At 40.6% G+C, this 20,060-nt stretch overlaps 1 protein-coding gene across 1 annotated transcript; it reads right to left on the bottom strand.

The window, feature by feature from the left end:
• Nucleotides 1-613: 613 nt before the first annotated feature.
• slc17a8 (solute carrier family 17 member 8) lies at nucleotides 614-12,357 on the bottom strand. Its single transcript, XM_047595342.1, has 12 exons — nucleotides 11,534-12,357; nucleotides 10,064-10,319; nucleotides 9,808-9,926; nucleotides 7,932-8,046; nucleotides 6,935-7,022; nucleotides 6,168-6,254; nucleotides 5,162-5,304; nucleotides 4,924-5,073; nucleotides 4,693-4,825; nucleotides 3,283-3,393; nucleotides 2,740-2,867; nucleotides 614-2,362 (listed from the first exon to the last, which is right to left on the bottom strand). Exons 1-12 carry the CDS (start codon nucleotides 11,629-11,631, stop codon nucleotides 2,033-2,035), a joined length of 1,758 nt encoding a protein of 585 aa, XP_047451298.1. The 5' UTR covers nucleotides 11,632-12,357; the 3' UTR covers nucleotides 614-2,032.
• Nucleotides 12,358-20,060: the final 7,703 nt, after the last annotated feature.

Raw genomic sequence — 20,060 nt, forward strand, 5'->3', positions numbered from 1 at the left:
GAAAGATAAGACAAAGGATGTTTACAGTGTGAAAGGAAACAGGCCTGTCACTACTAACATAAACACACTAACATAAAGAGAGCTCCCCAGTAATGTGCCTAACAACAAGCCTTATGATACTAATTAGCAAAATTAGCCGAGGCAGCAGAAACCAATCTGACTAAACTACCTCTGTATGTAGTGGCAGTACACTAAGTAAATTTTGGTTAAGACACTCCTGTTCCCATCAGGACGAATCATAATAAGTTTGGTGGTTCCAAGAGTTTTAATTGAGCAATATCATCGGGTAAAAAGTTCAGTTACGATGAAATAGCTCCATAAGAAACAGCATTCTGTGCTAATCAGCAAATGGTAGCATGCTAACAGGCTAACTTACTATCATGATTAACATATTACATGTTTATCATCAGCGTGTTAGCGATGTTACCATGAAGATGACACGGAAATGTCTTATGTTGAAGGGAACCCCTAACTACTATATGTGTTCTATATTAAGCTCGGCCTAGTGCTATTTATGAATTTACATTATTATTATCATTTTGCATTCAATATTAAGCTATTCAAATAATACAGGTTTCTAAATTTTAAACGTGTGCAACAGTACAGTGGCCTGAATAAACATACACACCTTTACCTTTAGACACAGCTAAATGTAGTAGTAACACAGTGAGGTGGACATCAAGGTTTTGAGTAGATTTTTTTGACCATTACTGGGTGTATTGCCATTAAATTAGATTTAGACATTCATGTTCCCTTCAGGTGATTTTAATTTAAGCCAGCATCAAGTCAAAAAGTAACTTTTCCAGATCTTTAATTAATGACCAAATAGCTGCAAAAGTGGTGACATTTATGTGCAAATTAGCAAAACGCTAGTATGCTAAAAGGCATGTTAGCAATGCTGCTGTAACCATTTGGCGAACTTTACATTAGCTCAGAGACAATTGAGCCTTAATTGTTTTCTATTACACCAAATGAGCATTCAGTCTGATGGTGAATGACAATTATAATTTGTTTGGGAATATAAAGCATCATGAAAAGCTGACTACCATCATGCACATAGCCAATATCCTGAACAGAAATGTCGTTTGTGTCGTGCGTTCTTTTGAAAATCAAACCTCTCTCAAACAACTGTACAAAATTTCTCTCTTTTTTTGCAGAAACGATAAACAGTAAAAGCAATATATTTTTTATGATTAAAGTGAAACAAACTGTGTCTCCATGTATTAAACTGAGATACTGCAAAAAAAAAAGAAAAAGAAAAAAGCCAAACACCAGAAGAATAAATAGTTAAACAAAAAGCCTCAACAATGAGCTCTCCATCTATTTTGTTCTATTGTGAGCTCAGAGCTGTATAAATAATGAAGCTGGTGAACTAAGACCTGGTCAGACAAGGGAAGCGAGCTAAGCAGTGCAATCGTTCAGCAACAGCAAATACTGCACATACAGGCAACAAAAACAACCGTTACATTAACACTGTGGTCTGCTGTCGAACCCCTCATGACATTCCAGTGGTACGCCTCTTTTCATGTTGCATAGCTGACACAAAACATTTCAAAAACTGTTCACATGGTAAAAGTAAAGTAAGCTAATGTTCAGTAATCGTTTGCTCGCACAGACTAATAGAAGAACACGATCAGCACAGGTTGTTTGAAAGTTGATATGTGTTTCTTTAACACAGCACTATTTAGTCCATGAATATCGATCCATTAAATCTACAGTACATGTCAGCATAGATTAGATTCACTATTCAGTCTCTGATACAATGATTTACTCTCCCTTATTTAGCTGCAAACGTTTGATTTTATTAATTACATTTTCATGAGGATGTGTTTTTTTTTTGTTGTTTTTTTTTCTGCTGACAATATCGTACTTCACAGTTAAACGGGTTTATTGTCCAGAAATTAAAAAGGGCAGTTTTGAGGTACATGTGATGCTTCTGCTCCTGTCACTTCCCCACTTCATCATTTCCACAGGAGCAAAATCAGACCTTCTGCTTGTTTTGGATGTCCTTTTTACCCTCCGGGGCATCTCTCTACTGGTAGCGGTCCTGAAAGTCCCCGTTCCCGCAGTGTTCCTCCTCCTCTTGCATGGTCACCCCTCTCTTCTTTTTCCAGCCCTGTTTTCGGCCGGACGAATCGTCCGTCGTTCCGTAACTCTTTTTGGGACCCGCCAGGTTGTCACTGTTGAGCTCCGACTCTTCGGCCAGCTCGTCCTCATCGAGGATCCCGCACTTGTCCTCGCTTGTGCTCTCGGGGTTGGCCCAATCCTGCTGCTCTCCCGAAGCAAAGATAGCGTAGAAGATGACCCCTGAGTAATGCACCATGGAAGCAATGACGAAGACATTCTGCCATTCCAGACGAGTCTGTGGAGACATGAATAGGGTCAATGAATTTCCTGTCGGAAGCAGACTTACTTCAGAGATGTAGCACTGAGGTAATGCTATAAATCCACTGCCTTACTCATGGCTCTGGAAATGTTACAACTGCTATGAGTGTAATCAATTTTACAGTGCTATAAATTATTAACACTGGCCAACGCTGGGCAAATTGATTTAAATAAGCATGCCTGCACCAGAAAATGAAACTACAGAGAGGGTTACTGTGGCTAAGTTTCCTGCAATATTTCAAGAGCAGAATAGATTCTGAATAGATAGGACTGTAGCAAAGTTACTTAAGAAAAAAAAAAAAAAAGCCAGACATCTGAGCTGAACTATGGGTGGACTATAACAGTCTGTTATACCTTGTGTTTGGTCAAAGCTCCAACGATCAGGGGACACACCATTCCAGACAGCGTTCCCACCCCGTTAGAAATACCCATCAGGATGCTGGCATAGCGAGGGGCAATGTCCAGATGATTAACGTTGAAACCTGATGATACAGCACAACCAAGTTTGATTATTAACACTGCAATACAGTAGCACAACAAATTCTCATGATTTTTTTAAGGAAGGGGTGTAACAATGAGCTCAGTTTAGAGCCACATGCGCTCTTAAAATTTTTGGTTGCCTTGACAACAGTCGATAAAATATTCAGCAGACGTGCCTCTGTGAAGGCTCGGCGAGCTAATGCATGTACAGTATACGGCATCACACCCAAAGGAGAAGATGCAGTGTATTTCACTTTTTAGAAAACCAAACAGATCATTCTGAGGAGGCATCTGTTATTTTCTGCTGTAGAATCCTTCATGTCTTACGGTATGGCCGTCATTAAAGAGCTAAGAACAAGGCTGACTGCTGGCCATAAAGTTACTCCTTTTTATGTAACAAAACTTGTGTGGTAATACCTGATATGGCGAATCCACTGAAGCCTACAGCCAGCACAAGGAAAGAAATGGCGACCCCTCGAGTATGAGAAAACCCCACGACCAGCAGCAGAGTAGCCTCCATACCGAATCCTGTGAGAGAACCGCAGGCGCATTATGTTTAACTCATGTACGAAACTCTGTAGATACCCACTCTTTAAATTTTAAATATTAATGAAAGATACAATAGTTCTTCATATTTGTGACAACAAAAGTAACAGGGGACTGGCTCTAAAGTGAGTCAGTGTTCATGTTAAAATCTTCACAGCAGAAATAAACATGCTTCCTGCCTGGTGCGTTTGGTCTTCTAATTTCTTCATTCATGTCAGATATACAGGGGCAGATTTTTTATATACATATATATATAAAACTCAATCAATTCAAATTATGCCACAAGGGCTGCTTTGACTAACAGCTTTGTGAATTTGTGGGCGGAGTGAGGCACCGGCAGGATGGTGAGAACCAATGACACCATCACTGAGCTTCAAAACCAAGCTTTATGATGCCTTCATATGGGGTCATGTTTAACATGTTCATGACAAGACAATGCTTTCGCTTGTTGTATCAACAACCTTGTTGATGTTAACTCTCAGTTCGTGACCATTGACTGTATAAACTATGGACAAACCCATTGTGACGTCACCCATTGGATTCTGAACCTAAAAAATGAAGCCAAAAGCGTGCGGAGCCTGCGGTCGTCACTTTGGATGAGTTTTACTCCACCTACATTAAGATACTCCAAATATGGACGTAGGGGCCGTGTTGGACGTTGGGACCCGCCCACTCAACTCTCTGCTACCTGTTAGCGCAGGCTACCACCGGTCACTCAAAGCGAGAACGCCCTTAATTATGCAGAATTTTAAACCTTAATAACAAATAAATAAATGAGTAAGAAAAGAAATCAACCCCCATACAGTTGTCATGAACAGTTAAGTAAACTATTGAGACCAAAATCGTTTTTTGTACCAGGCTGTAAACATGTTTAATAATGCTGTAGTGTTGGGCTGTTTAACATGGGGGAGTCTATAGGGATTTGCTCCCTTTTGGAGCCTCAAGTGGCCACTAGATGAACTGTACCGTGACGTGGGCTACAGGTTGTGACGTGTTTTTTCGTTTTTGTTGTTTAGTTTTTTTTTTTCTCAGAAATAACAGGTCGTAAGCTTGCTAACTGTTTGCTCTTGTGGGTTTTAGACGCCAATAGTTGCACAGCTTTGTTCTCACAACTTACGGCTGATGTTACCCTTTGGACACCGAGCATTTTGTGTACACAACTTCCCATTTCGTTACCACAAGTTCAAAGTCAACATTATATATACACAGTCATTGCTCATATATAATTCATATAGTACCCGTCAAGGTAAAGAATGTCCAGATGTGTTTATACAGACGTACCTCCACAGTTCATGAGTTTCCTCACATTTGTGGTCGACATGATTTTGTTAGTGCGTAAGTAGTCAGCCAGCTGTCCTCCAATAGGAACTACAATTGTCATCACCATGTGTGGGACTGCAGACAGGATCCCCACCTGTACGTAGTTCACATGTTCAGGAAGAGGTGAGATACATGAGAACAAACATGCATTTGAAGATATTTGTCAGTTTTAGTGAAATGCGGCAGGCCAACCTTGCTGATGGGGAAGCCAAACACTTCCTCAAAGTATGCCGGCTGGCTGATGAGCAGCAGGTAGAAAGTCCAGCTGCGGCAGAAGTTGGCCACAATGATTGCGTATACAGGCATGGAGGTAAAGAATCGACGCCACGGGGCCTTGAATTTCTGTGATTAGAGGACAGTTTATGCGGTTTGTGTGTGTTGTGAATTCACTTGCATTCCCAGACACCAATGGTTCAGCACACAAACACACCTCAGTCACGCTCATCTGGTTTAGGTTTTCACCGATGGTGAACTCGATGTACGTCCTCTCCTCGTCTGTGATTGTGGGATGCTCTGCAGGGCTTCCATAAGCCAACAGGAGCCACATGATGTACCACAGGATCCCAAAAACACCTTTCCATGGAAAGATAACAACGAGTGAATGCAATCCTTTGTACGCAGACATGTAGCGATGTTAATCTTTGCAGTGAAGACTTTGCAAAGTATGAAAGTGAAGCTTGAGTGCAGGACAGATTAATTAAACCAAGCCCAGACCTTCTCTGGACCACAAGAATTTTCATTATTAAAAATGAAACCAGTATGAGTCACAGACCCCAGACAGGAAAATGTTAATTCACATCAATAAATCACGAGATTATATCGCATCAGAAGCAGAGTGGGTTTTTATTAAAACATGTTTGCCAAAGTATTAATTTCATGTGAGCATTAATCGTTTTAATCAAACTCAAAAGCAATTCAGATAACGCTTATTGTGGAAGCAAAGTACAACTGGCAGAGAGCAGCGTGGCGGCCGAGGATTATGTGTATTTAATGACTCCACACCTGGTGGACATCCTTTGTGATTCAACTACATTCATTGGCCATCTTTATTAATGTATTACTATTTTTATTTGAAGTTAAGCCTCTATTTTCCCTAATAATAATAATAATAATTTGTAAATCAGGTCCATGAACATTTGATGCTGATTAAGTTTCCAATTGATGAGTTCAGGTTTTTCATGATGATGAACCACAACCACATCTCTTTTCATAATCCCAAACTCACAAATACTTGAATCAATAATTTAAAACATTTTTTTTAATTAATGAATGGGTGAATCATCATCTTTTTGTTGTAAATAATCCCCTCATACAATCATGAATTTATATTTATCATGTAAATCATTTGACACTGTTTTTTCATCGTTATGCAGATATATCTCGCATAATATAATAACACAGAAGAAACTTAATATTCTTCCACACATCAGACTCACCATAAATATAGAAGACTGAAGACCAGCCAACGTACTGAACAAGGATTCCCGCTAAAGGCATGGCGATGACTGCTCCTGCGTAGGATCCTGGGAACAATGCGGTATCTTAAATTAGCATCAGTGCAATGAGGCTGGATCTCAGTACAGTTTACCATCATAAAATATGATGTGTCTTGTTTACTTCTCTCCTTTTTCACAAGTTTGAATGCCACACACAGCTGAACAGAGATTAACGTGCAGAGGCCTTTAATGGAACAAAACTCCTCTGCACCAGGAAAAAAAAAAAGTCTTAATACGAACAAGCGCATCAAAGAAACACATTAGTTTCATTGAATGCTGTCAAAATGACTCATTAGCACTGCCATTACAGGCAGGGTGTTTTAGCGCGTTTCTTATTATGGGACCGATTCATGAACGCCGTTGTTTTGAATAGAGAGTGCATTTGGGCTGTAAGCAATGTGACACTTCATTTAGGTGAACAGAGGGTGAAGCTCCTTCAGACTGCGCAGGTGAGCTGTGTTCATTTACAGACAATGTCAAGAGGGTTTTGATGCACGGGTTGTCATGGTACCAATTAAAGAGCGCGTGGTTATTTCAATTTCAAAAAATAAGCTCTCCCCGCATCCATTTACTGGGCAGCGTTGACTTGTGAGGTTGTGTGAACCGCACCAACAGGTTTGTATCAGCGAGGGGCTCGATGTTTGCCGTCGCTTTTTGGGGGGCAGGCTTCATCGGTTTTGATCCGATGAAGCAGAGGAGCCACTCACCACAGAATGACGTGGTGGCCAGTCGACTCCGTTCAAGAGGCGGCGCCCACTTTGACCACATCCCATGGCATGCTGGGTAAGTGACACCCTGGTGGGGACACAGTGTGGAAGATGAGTGACTTGAGGAAAAACAAAGTAAAAATGTTGACTCGACATTTTGGGAAACACATTACACCGGTGATTCCCAACCTGTGGGCCGCGGCCCCCTGGTGGACCGTGAAGGCATTGCAAGTGGGCCACCAATTCATTTCGTTTGATGTTTGGGTTTTGGTTGTGATTGACGTTGTATGTCAAACACCACCACCATGACATCCTAATGTGATGCACTTCAGTTTTAATTTTAAAAGGAAAAAGCCATAAGTAAGAGTGAAATGTTATTCATATCATTATATGGCCTCTGTATTTATGGGATTGGAAAAGGTTGGGAACCACTACATTACACTTTTGTTTCTTAGCCACAAGTTCCTTCTGTAGATTAAATATGGATCTACAGCTGATTAGCCTAACCTTGGTTCCTGGAAAGATTATTAATTAAGATCAGACACCACATTATGACCTCCTCCCTAATATTGCGTAGGTCTCCCTTGTAGCTCCAAAACATGTCTATTCTCATCAGAAAGTTGACATGGGCCTCCTGAGGGTGCCCTCTGGTGTCTGGCAACACAATTAGTTAGTTAGTTAGTTAGTTAGTGGGGGCCTTTGGGTTGACGGGATGTCCTCTGTGGATCAGGCTTGTTCCATGAATGCACTGTGTGACTGAATTATAACAAGTTAATTGATTAATTACTTGTCCCATCAGTGGTTTTAATGTTGTGGCTGATAGGTGTAATTTCTTGGTTGTTAAATGTTGTTTTGTTTTTTGCCATTACCTCCAGAGAGGGCTAGGCTAGTGCTGACCCCCTGGTATCAATCTTCCCATTTGGATCACTGTGTCTCTCAGGACTAAAAATAAAGCACACTTTCCCCAAAAAATGATTCCCGTTCAGAGGGCTCCTACCTCCACCAAGCCCTGCAGTATGCGAACAAACATCACGCAGCCATAGTGCACCCGCGCTGCTGACGGGATGAACATGTTCAGCAAGGATGTGAGGAAAATGGCCGCTCCAAAGACCCTGTGGAGAAACGGGAATGTCATCATCTATCTAACGTGTCTGAATCACCTTATACTTTAAGGTAAATACACTCTTTCAACTGCAAGCTCTTTAGCTGAGCTTAGCTTAGCATAAAGACACATAAACGACGAGTCTGGCTGTGATAAATGGTTGCTAAAAACTTCATTTTAATATCGGATGAAAAACACACACAGAGATTAATTGATGGATAAGCCTTGTAACCATCTACATGCCTTGTGTTTTTTTTTTGTTTGTTTGTTTTTTTTTCGTACAGTGCATAGACCAGGGGTGTCAAACTCATTTTAGTTCAGTGGCCACAGTCGGCCGAATCTGATCTCTGGGCCAGAACAGTAACACAATAGTGTATTAACTTATAAATAATGACAACTCTAAAAGCACAAAGTGTTTTACATTTAACAAACTGAAAACAGGACATTTCTAAAGAAAAAGATGTGCAATGTCTGTATAGTTCCAGGTCCCTCTGTTGTGTTATGTCCACGACTCTCACTAAAACTGTGTGAAAGCTGGGAACAGCAGCTACTTTTACTGCAAAAATTGCAGTTAGTGTCTTCGATGTAATTTTTGCCAGTTCATCCCGGCACGGACCAGATTTGACCCGTATGTTTAAATAAAAAAGCTCCTCAAAAGTGAAGCCAAAGCAAGTAGAGCTCCCCCTGGTGACTGGCTGTAGTATAGGTCATAAGCTCCACCTCCTTCATGTTAGTGGAGGCAGACTAAAACACTAAAATACACAATAAAAAAAAATCAATTATGGTTTCTGTCATTTTAGTAGAGTGTCCATTGTTTCCGATAAGCTTCTTTTTAGTTTGTTATTTGACGCCATAGAAACAGAATGTGACATCATGATGACTACAAGTCGCCATGCCAACCACGACAGTTGGAATAAATAAATATATAAATACAGAGATTGTTTTGAATGTATGTGAATTAATTTCAAACCACTGCTGCGTGTAGTTGTCTATAGTTATTCTACTTATCTATTTGCTTATTTATCTAACCTAAATAATACATTTAAAAAATGACCAGGTGTGTCTGCAGCAGGTAAAATCACACAACAAGCCCATGCCACCCAGCGTCTGAAAGCTGATGTCTAATATTGGGAGGCAGCGTATCTCCAAACATCTGACGGTCAAAGCGTCTCAGTCAGCCTTATAATGAGACGGATCTCACGCCTCTGCCTTTCACAGACTCAGATAAAGACATCCCATTCAAGCCCCAAGTTTCTGCTTCATCACAGCGGTGCTGCCGAGCTCCCCCCATGTCTTCTTATTCACCTCACCCCCCTCCGTCCTTCTCTTTTTCCAAAACAGTGTGTAAGTGACACTTGTAATATTCCAGTGGCTGGTGTTTCAGAAAGAAATCAGAGGCAGGATCTTTCATTATTAACTCTGTCAGTGACGTGTCCTCTTTTCCTGTGAAGCTTTTATTACAGGATTGCTATCTGCTCCATCAGCTACCGCTCAGCACACCATACTGCTTTAACCCTTTAACTGCGTGGGCTGAGGAGGTGCTCCCCTTGAATCGTAATTTATTTATTTTAATATTTCATGTGATCCTTTCTGTGTCTTCGTGTCTTCACATCTCGCTCAGCATGTAAACGTTCAACATTATCTCTCGTTTATTAACCCCATCCATTTTGCTCCGAACACCAGCAGTGCTGATTAATCTAATGATTAATTAAAGACTGAAATGTTACTGTTAAAACGACAAACGGTCTTGAAGTCAATAAGTGCATCTGACCTGTTGGCAGACAGCTTGTTGGAGATGAAGCCACCGGGGATTTGAGTCACGATGTAGCCCCAGAAGAAGGAGCCGTGGATCAGTCCCACTGTCTCTGGGTCCCAGTTAAACTGGGCTTTCTGGAAAGGGAGAAACAAGTGGATTTTAATACCTGAAACTCTTAGTTGTGAAAAATATATTGCAGACACACACTAGTGTACCTTATAAACCAAATAAAATAAACGCATACTTGTCACAAAATTGCAAACCGGTCTACCTGAAGCACTGGAGTCCCATTAATATAGACAGTGTTGTTGTTCACCATCTCTACGATGGCCACACCAAGGTTGCATCGAATGCCAAAGGAGATGCAGAAGCCCAGGCCGCTCAGGATGGCGATGATGTAGCGCTTAGGCAGACCACCACAGCTGCAGTCCAGCAGCGGGGCGGGAAGCCGAGGCGACGCCACCGGACGTCCATCCTCTGTCAGTTCGATGTTGTCCTCTTCTTCCACATTACTACCATCTATTTTCCTAAGGAGCATGTAGCGGTTAAGAGCTCAGCTTAAAAAAAAAAAGAAAAACATCGACAAAAGTGTGGAAAATGCAGCGTTAACAATGCAACGGCCTGCAGTGGAAACATGAACAAAGGTCACTGAACTATGGCTATCAGGTTGCTTTTAGGTGTATCACCCTTTCACCTCCCAGAATCCACCTCTTTCTCTCGTCTCCTTGCAAAAGATCTATTTTATACTGCTGTTAAAGACATTAATAGGAAACTATAATCAGCCTTAAATATCAAGCATATGTGTTTGTGTCCTGTCATATTATTATTATATGTTCTATGGAACAGTACAATAAAGAATTATAGCATTATTTAGTCCATGAAAGCTCAAGAATTTATTTACTAATTATCCTTTTAAAAAAAGAATAAAAGAATTAGACTCCAATTAGGCGATAGTGCAGAGTAACAGAAAAACAAAACATTAATAGAAGTCAAACACAGGTGTAACAAGGTTGAAAGAACCTGATCAGGTTGGTTGAGGGTCAAAAAAAGATACACATACAGAATTTTAAGCATTTACCAATAAAAAGTTATTGAGTGTTTTATGCCTTTAACTTTTATGCCTTTTTATATATATATATTTGGCTCTTGTTTTAGAATTATTAGCGTGTTCGGTGGAATTAGATCCTGCTCAGTGGCAGGTAATTAACACCATAAAATGTATTTGTAGAAGGAAACAAATGAGCAAATTGATAACTTACTCTTCACTTAGAGGTGTTTTTTCTGCTTGAAAAACCTCTTTTATTATCTTTTTTGTCTATGAAGATTTACACTACACACAAAGGTCGTTTTCCAGGAAATTGCCTACTTAGTGCTTTATCTCTTAAAATGACTTCAGCGTTCCTTATATATGGAGGCTCCCCCACACTGGCTGTGAAATATGTATCAGATATGAAATATGTATCCGTGTCTGAAAATAAAATCTGTGATTACATCACTGGCAACGCTCGGCAAGCACAAGAATCAAATATTTATTTATCGCCAGGATCTCGGAGAACACGCCGAGCTTATTGTGCTCGATGACAGCGTCTCCTTGTTTCTTTGACAGCAGATGCTTTTAGTCCTCTTAGTTCTGCCGCCTTACAAAGTTGCTCCAAAAATAAGATCACGAACACACTGTGATGTGCGAGAAGACCGGGCTTCTTCAGTGCTGTCTACAAACTGGAGTGTGGATCAGCCTCACCTTTGTAGTTTTCCTAGAGAGTCCCCTACTGTGTTCTTCACTTCCTCCTTCCCAGGTTTAAGCACCTGCTCCTTCAAACCAGCTAAACCAAAAGGCATCTTTCTCTGAGTCTTATTTTCTCCTCTTCTTTCCCAAAAAAAAAAAATGGTGTCTAGACACCTCACTGGCACACTCTGGTCTGAGAAAGGAAACAAAAATCTACTAGACGCTGTTCCTCATCCTTCCTGAGTTTGTAGCACTGGGGATTGGCTCCACCTTTCAATGGCGCCAAAGGTCCCTCAGACTTTTCTCCTCCACTTCTCAGAGAGGAATCAGTGAAGAAGTGGAGGGGAGGGTGATGTTAAAGTATTCTCCAGCGTCCAGGGTACCATTCAGTCAGAGCCTCTAGACTGTTTAATCCCTAAAAGATCCATCCAGGACTGAATGATAAGGGAAGAGCAAATGGAGGTGTAGAATCCGGTTTTTAGTCTCTAGTCATTGTGATCCCACCTTTGTCTGTGCAGCTGCACCGAATGAGCCGCTTAGATCTCCTCTCCATCTCATAACTCATCCATTCCTGGAGAGGAGGGGCAGGTGTGGCTGGTTTTCCAAAACCCAGCCCCTCGCTTTTTACACATCATCGTCTTCATCATATTCGCAGCGCCGCCCCTTTACTTCGTTAGGTTCATCTGATAGCAGCCCCGGTGAACCATTAAATATACATGGGCTTGACAAGTTGCATTGAAGAGAGACGTGGGTAACTGGGCTGTGGCGGTTTAGAATGGGAGCAGGTGAAACCTAAGACACAGCCATCGAGGTCCAGGTCTACACTCCACGTCCTCTGCCAGCGTTTGTACGTCCGCTTTCTACATTGTCTCCATTTATGAGGGAAGTGATGGAATCATAAGTGCTCCAATAAAGTGGAACACAATTTCTTTAAACGTCTGACACTGATGGGGGTTCCCTTTGCAGGTTATTAAATATGCAGCGTTTTAAAGGATATTTAAGAGATTTTAAAATGTAAACAGATAACTGAATGGTATAGGAAGGTTCTTCATCACATGAATCAGGCATAGACTGGTTCAACGTACGCTTCTGTATGACCTACAGTTCCCGGTGATTTGGGGCAGATTTGTGGTATTTTTACTTTCACCTGAATAAGGATTTTAAAAAGTAATGGAGGCTATATAGAGGGAGTGTCTATAATCAACAGAAAATCCCAAAAGGAAGAGCTGTGCAACTCCATGTCTGTTAATTCCACCTGAATATGAAGGACAGTGTGAGCACTCCCATGTCTAGTCTTGTCTGCCATCTAGTGTTAGAATGAGGAAATGACGCATTTCTGCACAGATCTTAGTTTTATTCATTTTTTGTAACCTTTTATCCTGCAGCCCAAAGACAGCTGGCTATCTCACCCATGCATGTGAAGAGTGAGTAACCACAGGTTATGTCTATTATTTTTTTTAACTTCATCATATTTGCTATTTTTCAAGTTTTTCAATACAATGTACATCCTATAGGCTCCACCTTCTAGTGAATATATCTTTTTGAAGTCTCGGGGAATGTATTATTTGTTCCATTTGATATATTTCCTTTATTTTTTCAGTCTACATGTTGTATGTTGGAGGGTCAGACTTCAGCCACCTTACTGTAATACATTTAATTGCTGTCGCTAGTAACATGTGTAACAGTTTGGCTAATAGACCTAGTAGAGCCACCACTGGATCCATTGGAAGTTTCAAACACTTCTTCCCAGAACGTTTCCAGCTTCAGTCATAACCAAAGTATGTGGATCTGATTACCAATGTGTGGGCCACAGTTTCTTCACTCGTACTTTATTTGAGTGTGTAGTGCCAAATTTAGCCGTAATTTTAGGTGTCTGAAAGAACCTCGTGATTCTATTTAAATTCTCTTCATACCTTCGAATTAGTACCTGAATGTCCTTCAGTACTGTTTCTTCCCAGGAAATACTGCATTCAAGTGATATGTGGGAATGCAGTATTACTGAAATTCATGTCCAAAACTATTCTGTAACAATAGCTTAATTAATTATTTATCCCACTTTCTTGCTTTTACTTTCATCGATAATGTCTTCAATAGCTGTGCAAATGATTTTGTAGTTGTATCTGATTTCAGGGGCACAAAATCATTTATATATCCAATAATTGTAAGTGCTGAAATTGTTTTAGGCGGGACAAATGTAGATATTATTGTCTTCCAAGTTTGTAATGTGATTTTGGTCCATTCTTCAATATTCATTTTACTTGAATGGACATCTCGGAAGCTTGTAGAGGTCTTTCACATAATTTCTCTTCAATATTGAGTCAGTATGTGTATGAATCCAGCCCAAAAGTAACATCTCAAAAGTGACTAGCATTCAAATCTGGTAACCTTTTCCATTGCTCTTGGAGACTTTTTTTTAAAAAAAAAAAAAACAAACAAACACCCATATAATTCGACTGGAAATCATTTTTCCCCATCATGTATACATAATTGGAGTTAAACTAGACAACAGCGTGCACATGCTCCACAACTGCTGCACTAGGGCATGACCCCGAAACAAAAAGACATCCAAGAAAACCAGTCGCAGAAGAAGAAGGTAAACGAAGCCAGTGAAAGAAAGTGGAATTTTGAGCGTACCTCGATTAAGCTCTGCATGTGAATGTACTGATTGACTGTAGTAGGTGGGTGAAGCTAGTGAAGGAAGAGGAGGAGAAAGGAGAAGGAGAGATGGAGAACTTTCTAATGGGAGTTAACAGAAAATGGGATGAGGTGTCTGAGGCAGGAAAAGAAAGTGGAGGTAACAACATAATCAGACAAGAAAATATGAGCCGAGATAACATTTGCAACAACTCAACAACTGGCCTAAGGCACATTCATGCGAACACTCAATGCGGCTCAGCAGAGAAACAGGCAATATGGACCATCAGTCAAAATCCTTACTGATGTTTTGAATTAAACTTTTGTAATTGAAGTTGTACAGTTTTTCCAATGAAGCCTTCGTTGGACCAATGAAGGTCCAAAGAAGGCTCAGTCAGCAGCGTTTTACCTTTGTGTCAAGCATCCAACAAATACAACTGAGCACTTAGCTTTCACACATTTCCATCCCACGTGGAAACTGGGCGAAAATCTATTATAGCTATCCCTCGAGATACTTCACAGTAAATACCCACACACATGTTTGTAGCAAGTCTGCATTTTCACGCAGAAACTCCTGAGGAGTGTTACTTTTGAGCTGCATTTTTATGAAGTCAAACGTCTTTAAAACATTATCAGGGAAAAAAAAGAAGAAAAAAAACAGTTGTTTATTATGCTCATGTTTATTTTTATTATTGTTGTTGTTGTTTTTTTGTTTGTTTTTTTTTTGCATCATTTGAAATTATAACATTATAGTGTACCTTTCACTCAATACAGGCCCACCAGCTCATATTAAGTAAGAGGTCACTATTCACACATACATACATCCAAACATCCAAACATACATTCATTCATTCATTCTTGGAGCCTGTCCCAGCGGTTGAGAGGCGGGGTAGATCCTGGACAGGTCTCCAGTCTTACACAGGACTAACACAGACAGAAACTTTGTTTACCTAAGAAACCTTTGGCAGAACCCAGCTCATATTGGGGCAGAGACCTGCTTGAGGGTAAACAGTGTGACAGAAGACAAAAGAGGAGAGGAGGAAAAGAAAAGCAAGCTTGAAAACATGCCTAGAAGGGAGTAGGTGCTATCCATTGCAAGTGGCAGATGGACTCTAGCAGATAGTTTGCACAGTTCCACAGGCAACAGTTAGGGAATGGATCAGAGTTAAAAGCCAGTGAGGGTGCCGGGCAACCTGAATGAATAAGAGAACCCACAGTAATGGCACCCACGGCCACAGCTACTGCAAGAATCCCTTTAGCACAGCGACGGCACACACTTCTAGTCCGAACAGTAGATGAGGAAGTGTTGTCAGGAGTTGTCTCTAGAAGGTCCTGAAGTTCAGTAGCATATGTTCCCATTGACAGAAGTTCGCCAACAGGGTTTTCTGCCTGCTGAGTTTCTGCAGCAAGGTCCAGCTGATGCGGAAGGTCCCGCAAAGCTGCCCTCAGAGCATCCACCTCCTTTTCCTTTTCATTTCCCTGATTTTCCAGTTGGGCCACCTTAGCGAGGAGTTTTGCAATGTGTTCATTCATAATTACTGCTTGTCTTTTTAGCTTCAGTACACTTACTCTGGACTTAGAATTGAGCTGCTTCCACTCTGAATGTAGTTTACGGAGCTCATTCTGTAGCCTTTGATATTGTGTTTCATATTCATTGTTTTTGGCCATTTCCTTGTCCACTTGACTCTGAACATCATGCAAAGTTGCCGTCAAAGTGTCAATCGCTTTTTGCTTTTCATCTACTACATTTTCTAGTTGGGTGACCATAGCAAGGAGATTTGTGTTGTGTTCATTCATAGCCGATATCTGTTTTTCTAGCTCAAGTACCTTTAGTCCAGACTCAGAACCCACTTCATCCTGTAAATTTTGGGGTTGTCTTTCATATTCATTGTTTTTGGCTGTTTCATCCTCAACCTGACAATGAAGATCAGACAAAGCTTCTATGGTCTGAACCGTACATGAGGAAGTGTTGGCAGGAGTTGTCTGTAGAAGGTTCTGAAGTTGTGCAGCATATGTTCCCAATGACAGAAGTTCACCAACAGGGTTCTCCGGCTGCTGAGTTTCTGCAGCAAGATCCAGCTGATGTTGAAGATCATGTAAAGCTGCCCTCAGAGCTTCCACCTCTTTTTCCTTTTCATTTCCCTGATTTTCCAGTTGGGCCACCTTAGCAAGGAGATTTGTAATGTGTTCATTCATAATTGTTGTCTGTCTTTTTACCTTCAGTACACTTATTCTGGACTTAGAATTGAGCTGCTTCCACTCTGAATGTAGTTTACGGAGCTCATTCTGTAGCCTTTGATATTGTGTTTCATATTCATTGTTTTTGACCATTTCCATGTTCACTTGACTCTGAACATCATGCAAAGTTGCCGTCAAAGTGTCAATCGCTTTCTGCTTTTCATCTCCTACATTTCCCAGTTGGGTGACCTTAGCAAGGAGATTTGTGTTGTGTTCATTCATAGCCGATATCTGTTTTTCTAGCTCAAGTACCTTTAGTCCAGACTCAGAACCCACTTCATGGAGTTCATCCTCTAAACTTTGGTATTGTCTTTCATACTCGTCCTTTTCGGCTGTTTTCTCCTCCACTTGATGCTGAAGATCATGCAAAGCTGCCCTCAGAGCATCGGTCTCTTTTTCCTTTACATCTGCTTCATTTTCCAGTTGGGTCACCTTAGCAAGGAGATTTGCATTCTGTGCACTCATAACAGATACCTGTTTTTCTAGATCTAATACTTTTAGTCCATACTTGGAATCCATTTTAAGGAGCACCTCCTGTAAACTTAGATACTGTCTTTCATATTCTGCCTTTTTAGCCATTTCCTCCTCCACCTGATGCTGAAGTTCAGACAAAGCTGCCTCTCCGGCATCAATGTTCTTTTGCTTTTCATCTTGTTCATTTTCCAGTTGAGCGATCTTAGCCCGGAGATTTGCATTATCTTCGTTTATACCTGAAATCTGCTGTACTTCAGACATGTCAATGAAGCTCTTCCACTCGGAATTCAGTTCATGGATCTCCTCCCGTAAACACATACATTGTCTTTGATGGTTGGCGTTTTTTGCCATTTCCTCCTCAAGCTGACAGTGAAGATCAGACAAAGCTGCCCTCAGAGCATCAATCTCTTTTTGCTTTTCATTTCCTTCAGTTTCTTTTTGGGCCACGTTGGCATGGAGGTTTGCGTTCTGTTCATTCATAACCGATATTTGTTTTTCTAGATCATTCTGTGAACTCCGATATTGTCTTTCATATTCTGCCTTTTTGGCAGTTTCCTCCTCCATTTGATGCTGAAGATCATGCAAAGATGCCCTTAAAATATCAACCAGTTTTTGCTTTTCATCTCCTTCATTTTCCAGTAGAGCAACCTTAGCAAGAAGATCTGTGTTTTGTTTGTTCATGTCTGAAATCAGTTTTTCCTGCTCATGTGCATTTACTTCAGATTTGGTATGTAAGTTCTTCCAGTCAGAATCCAGTTTCTGGAACTCCTCCTGTAAACTGAGATATTGTCTTTCATAGTCTGTCTTTTTGGCAGTTTCCTCCTCCATTTGATGCTGAAGGTCATGCAAAGTTGTCCTTAAAACGTCAGCTTGTTTTTGCTTTTCATCTCCTTCATTTTCCAGTTGGGTGACCTTAGCAAGGAGATTTGTATTGTGTTCATTCATAATCGATATCTGTTTTTCAAACTCAAGTACCTTTAGTCCAGACTCGGAACCAATTTTATGGAGTTCATCCTGTAAACTTTGGTTTTGTCTTTCATTTTCGTCCATTTTGGCTGTAATCTCCTCCAACTGATGCTGCAGATCATGCAAAGATGCCCCTACAATGTCAACCTGTTTTTGGTTTTCATCTCGTTCATTTTCCACTTTGGAAACCTTAGCAAGGAGATATTCGTTGTGTTCATTTACGACTGAAATATTTTTTTCAAGCCAAAGAATAATTTGTTCTGACCTGGAGTTGAAATTCTTCCACACATTATCCATTTTATGGAGCTCCTGAACTGAAGTTAGATAATGTCTTTCATATTCATCCTTTTCAGCCATTTGTTCTTCCACTTGATGCTGAAGATCACACAAAGTTGCCCTCAGAGTGTCAGTCTCTTTTTGCGTTTCATCTCCTTCATTTTCCAGTTGGGCAGCCTTAGCAAGGAGATTTGTGTTGTGTTCATTCATAGCCAATACCTGTTTTTCCAATGCCAGTACCTTTAGTCCAGACTCAGAACCCACTTTATGGAGTTCATCCTGTAAACTCTCATATTCATCAGTTCTGGCTGTTTTCTCCTCCACTTGACGCTGCAGATCATGCAAAGATGCCCTTAGAGCATATGTGTCTTTCTGCTTTTCATCTCCTTCATTTTCCAGTTGGGTCACCTTAGCAAGGAGATTTTTGTTCTCTTCATTCATAGCCGATATCTGTTTTTCTAGCTCAAGTACCTTTAGTCCAGACTCAGAACCCACTTCATGGAGTTCATCCTCTAAACGTTGGTATTGTCTTTGATATTCATCCTTTTTGGCTGTTTTCTCCTCAACCTGACAATGAAGATCATGCAAAGCTGCCCTCAGAGTGTCCGTCTCTTTTTGCTTTTCATCTCCTTCCTTTTCCAGTTGGGCCACCTTGGCAGAGAGGTTTGTGTTTTGTTCATTCAAATCTGAAATCTGTTTTTCCAGCTGAAATATGTTCATCTGAGACTTGGAGTCAAAGTTCTTCAACTCAGAATCCTGTTGATGGAAGTCATCCATTGAACTTTGATACTGTCTTTCATATACATCCTTTTTGAATGTTTCCATTTGACACTGAAGATCCTGTAATGCTGAACTCACAGCTTCGGTTTCTTTTTGTTTTTCATCGCCCTGATTTTCCATTAAAGTCACCTTTTTCAGGAGTGTTATGTAGTCCTCACTTATAGCTGATCTCTGTTTTTGTAGCTCACTCAGACTTGCTTCAAAGTGGGAGTTGAAGTGCTTCCGATCTGAATATGCTTTAAAGAGCTCATCCTGGGAATGTAGATATTGTTTCTTATATTGGACCTTTAAGGCTGTTTCCTTACTTAATTTCAACTCGAGCTCATGAAGTCTCTGTTGAAGTGCCGGTGGTATATTGTCATCCTCTGACACATATAATCTACGCATTTCCGGTACCTCTGCAACACCCAGTGAATTGTTAAAATGATCTTGAGACATGGCTTCTTGTTTTGAGTTAACTCTATGAAGTTAATTAGTTTAAGTGGTTGGTGTGATTTTGGGTTCTTCCTGTCTGATTTTCTCAAACCTCCTAATACAAAGTCAACGCTGAACTTTGAGAAATGTGTAAACAAATAAAGGATCTATCTATCTATCTATCTGTCTATCTATTTAATCGTGTTCTGTATATATGTATTGCACGACCGTGTGTGACGTCAGCGCACTTCAAAGGACCGCGACGTCATCCCCTGACTTTTTTGTTTTCCGTTGAAGACGTTGCCTAGCAACGATGGCGTCTGACGTTGCGTGGAGGCGGCCAGGTCAGCTGAGGAAAAGATATTTAGGCTTCTGTGGCTTTTTTTCAAGATTTCAAAAAAAACCCCAGTGCAGACTGAAATGGGGTTAAAATAAACGTGCAACGTGTCGCTGCAACACAAAAGTAGCACTGCAAACCACAGGCCCCAAAAATGAGTGCACGGTTGAATTAACAGTAGCCTGTTGTTTTGAATAAGAGATGGTGATGGTGGTAATTATTGTTGTCGAGTGGCACTTTACCCTTGCATCAAAACAGACATTTATTTACCCCATTTAATATTCATGTTCAACATTATATTAAGTCCAGCATAAGTGTGTATTATGTTTATGTTTATTATGTAAACAAATAAAGTTTCTATCTGTCTATCTATCTATCTATCTATCTATCTATCTATCTATCTATCTATCTATCTGTACATAA

The sequence above is a fragment of the Mugil cephalus genome, chromosome 10 (assembly GCF_022458985.1).
Source record: "Mugil cephalus isolate CIBA_MC_2020 chromosome 10, CIBA_Mcephalus_1.1, whole genome shotgun sequence".
Lineage (NCBI taxonomy): Eukaryota > Metazoa > Chordata > Actinopteri > Mugiliformes > Mugilidae > Mugil > Mugil cephalus.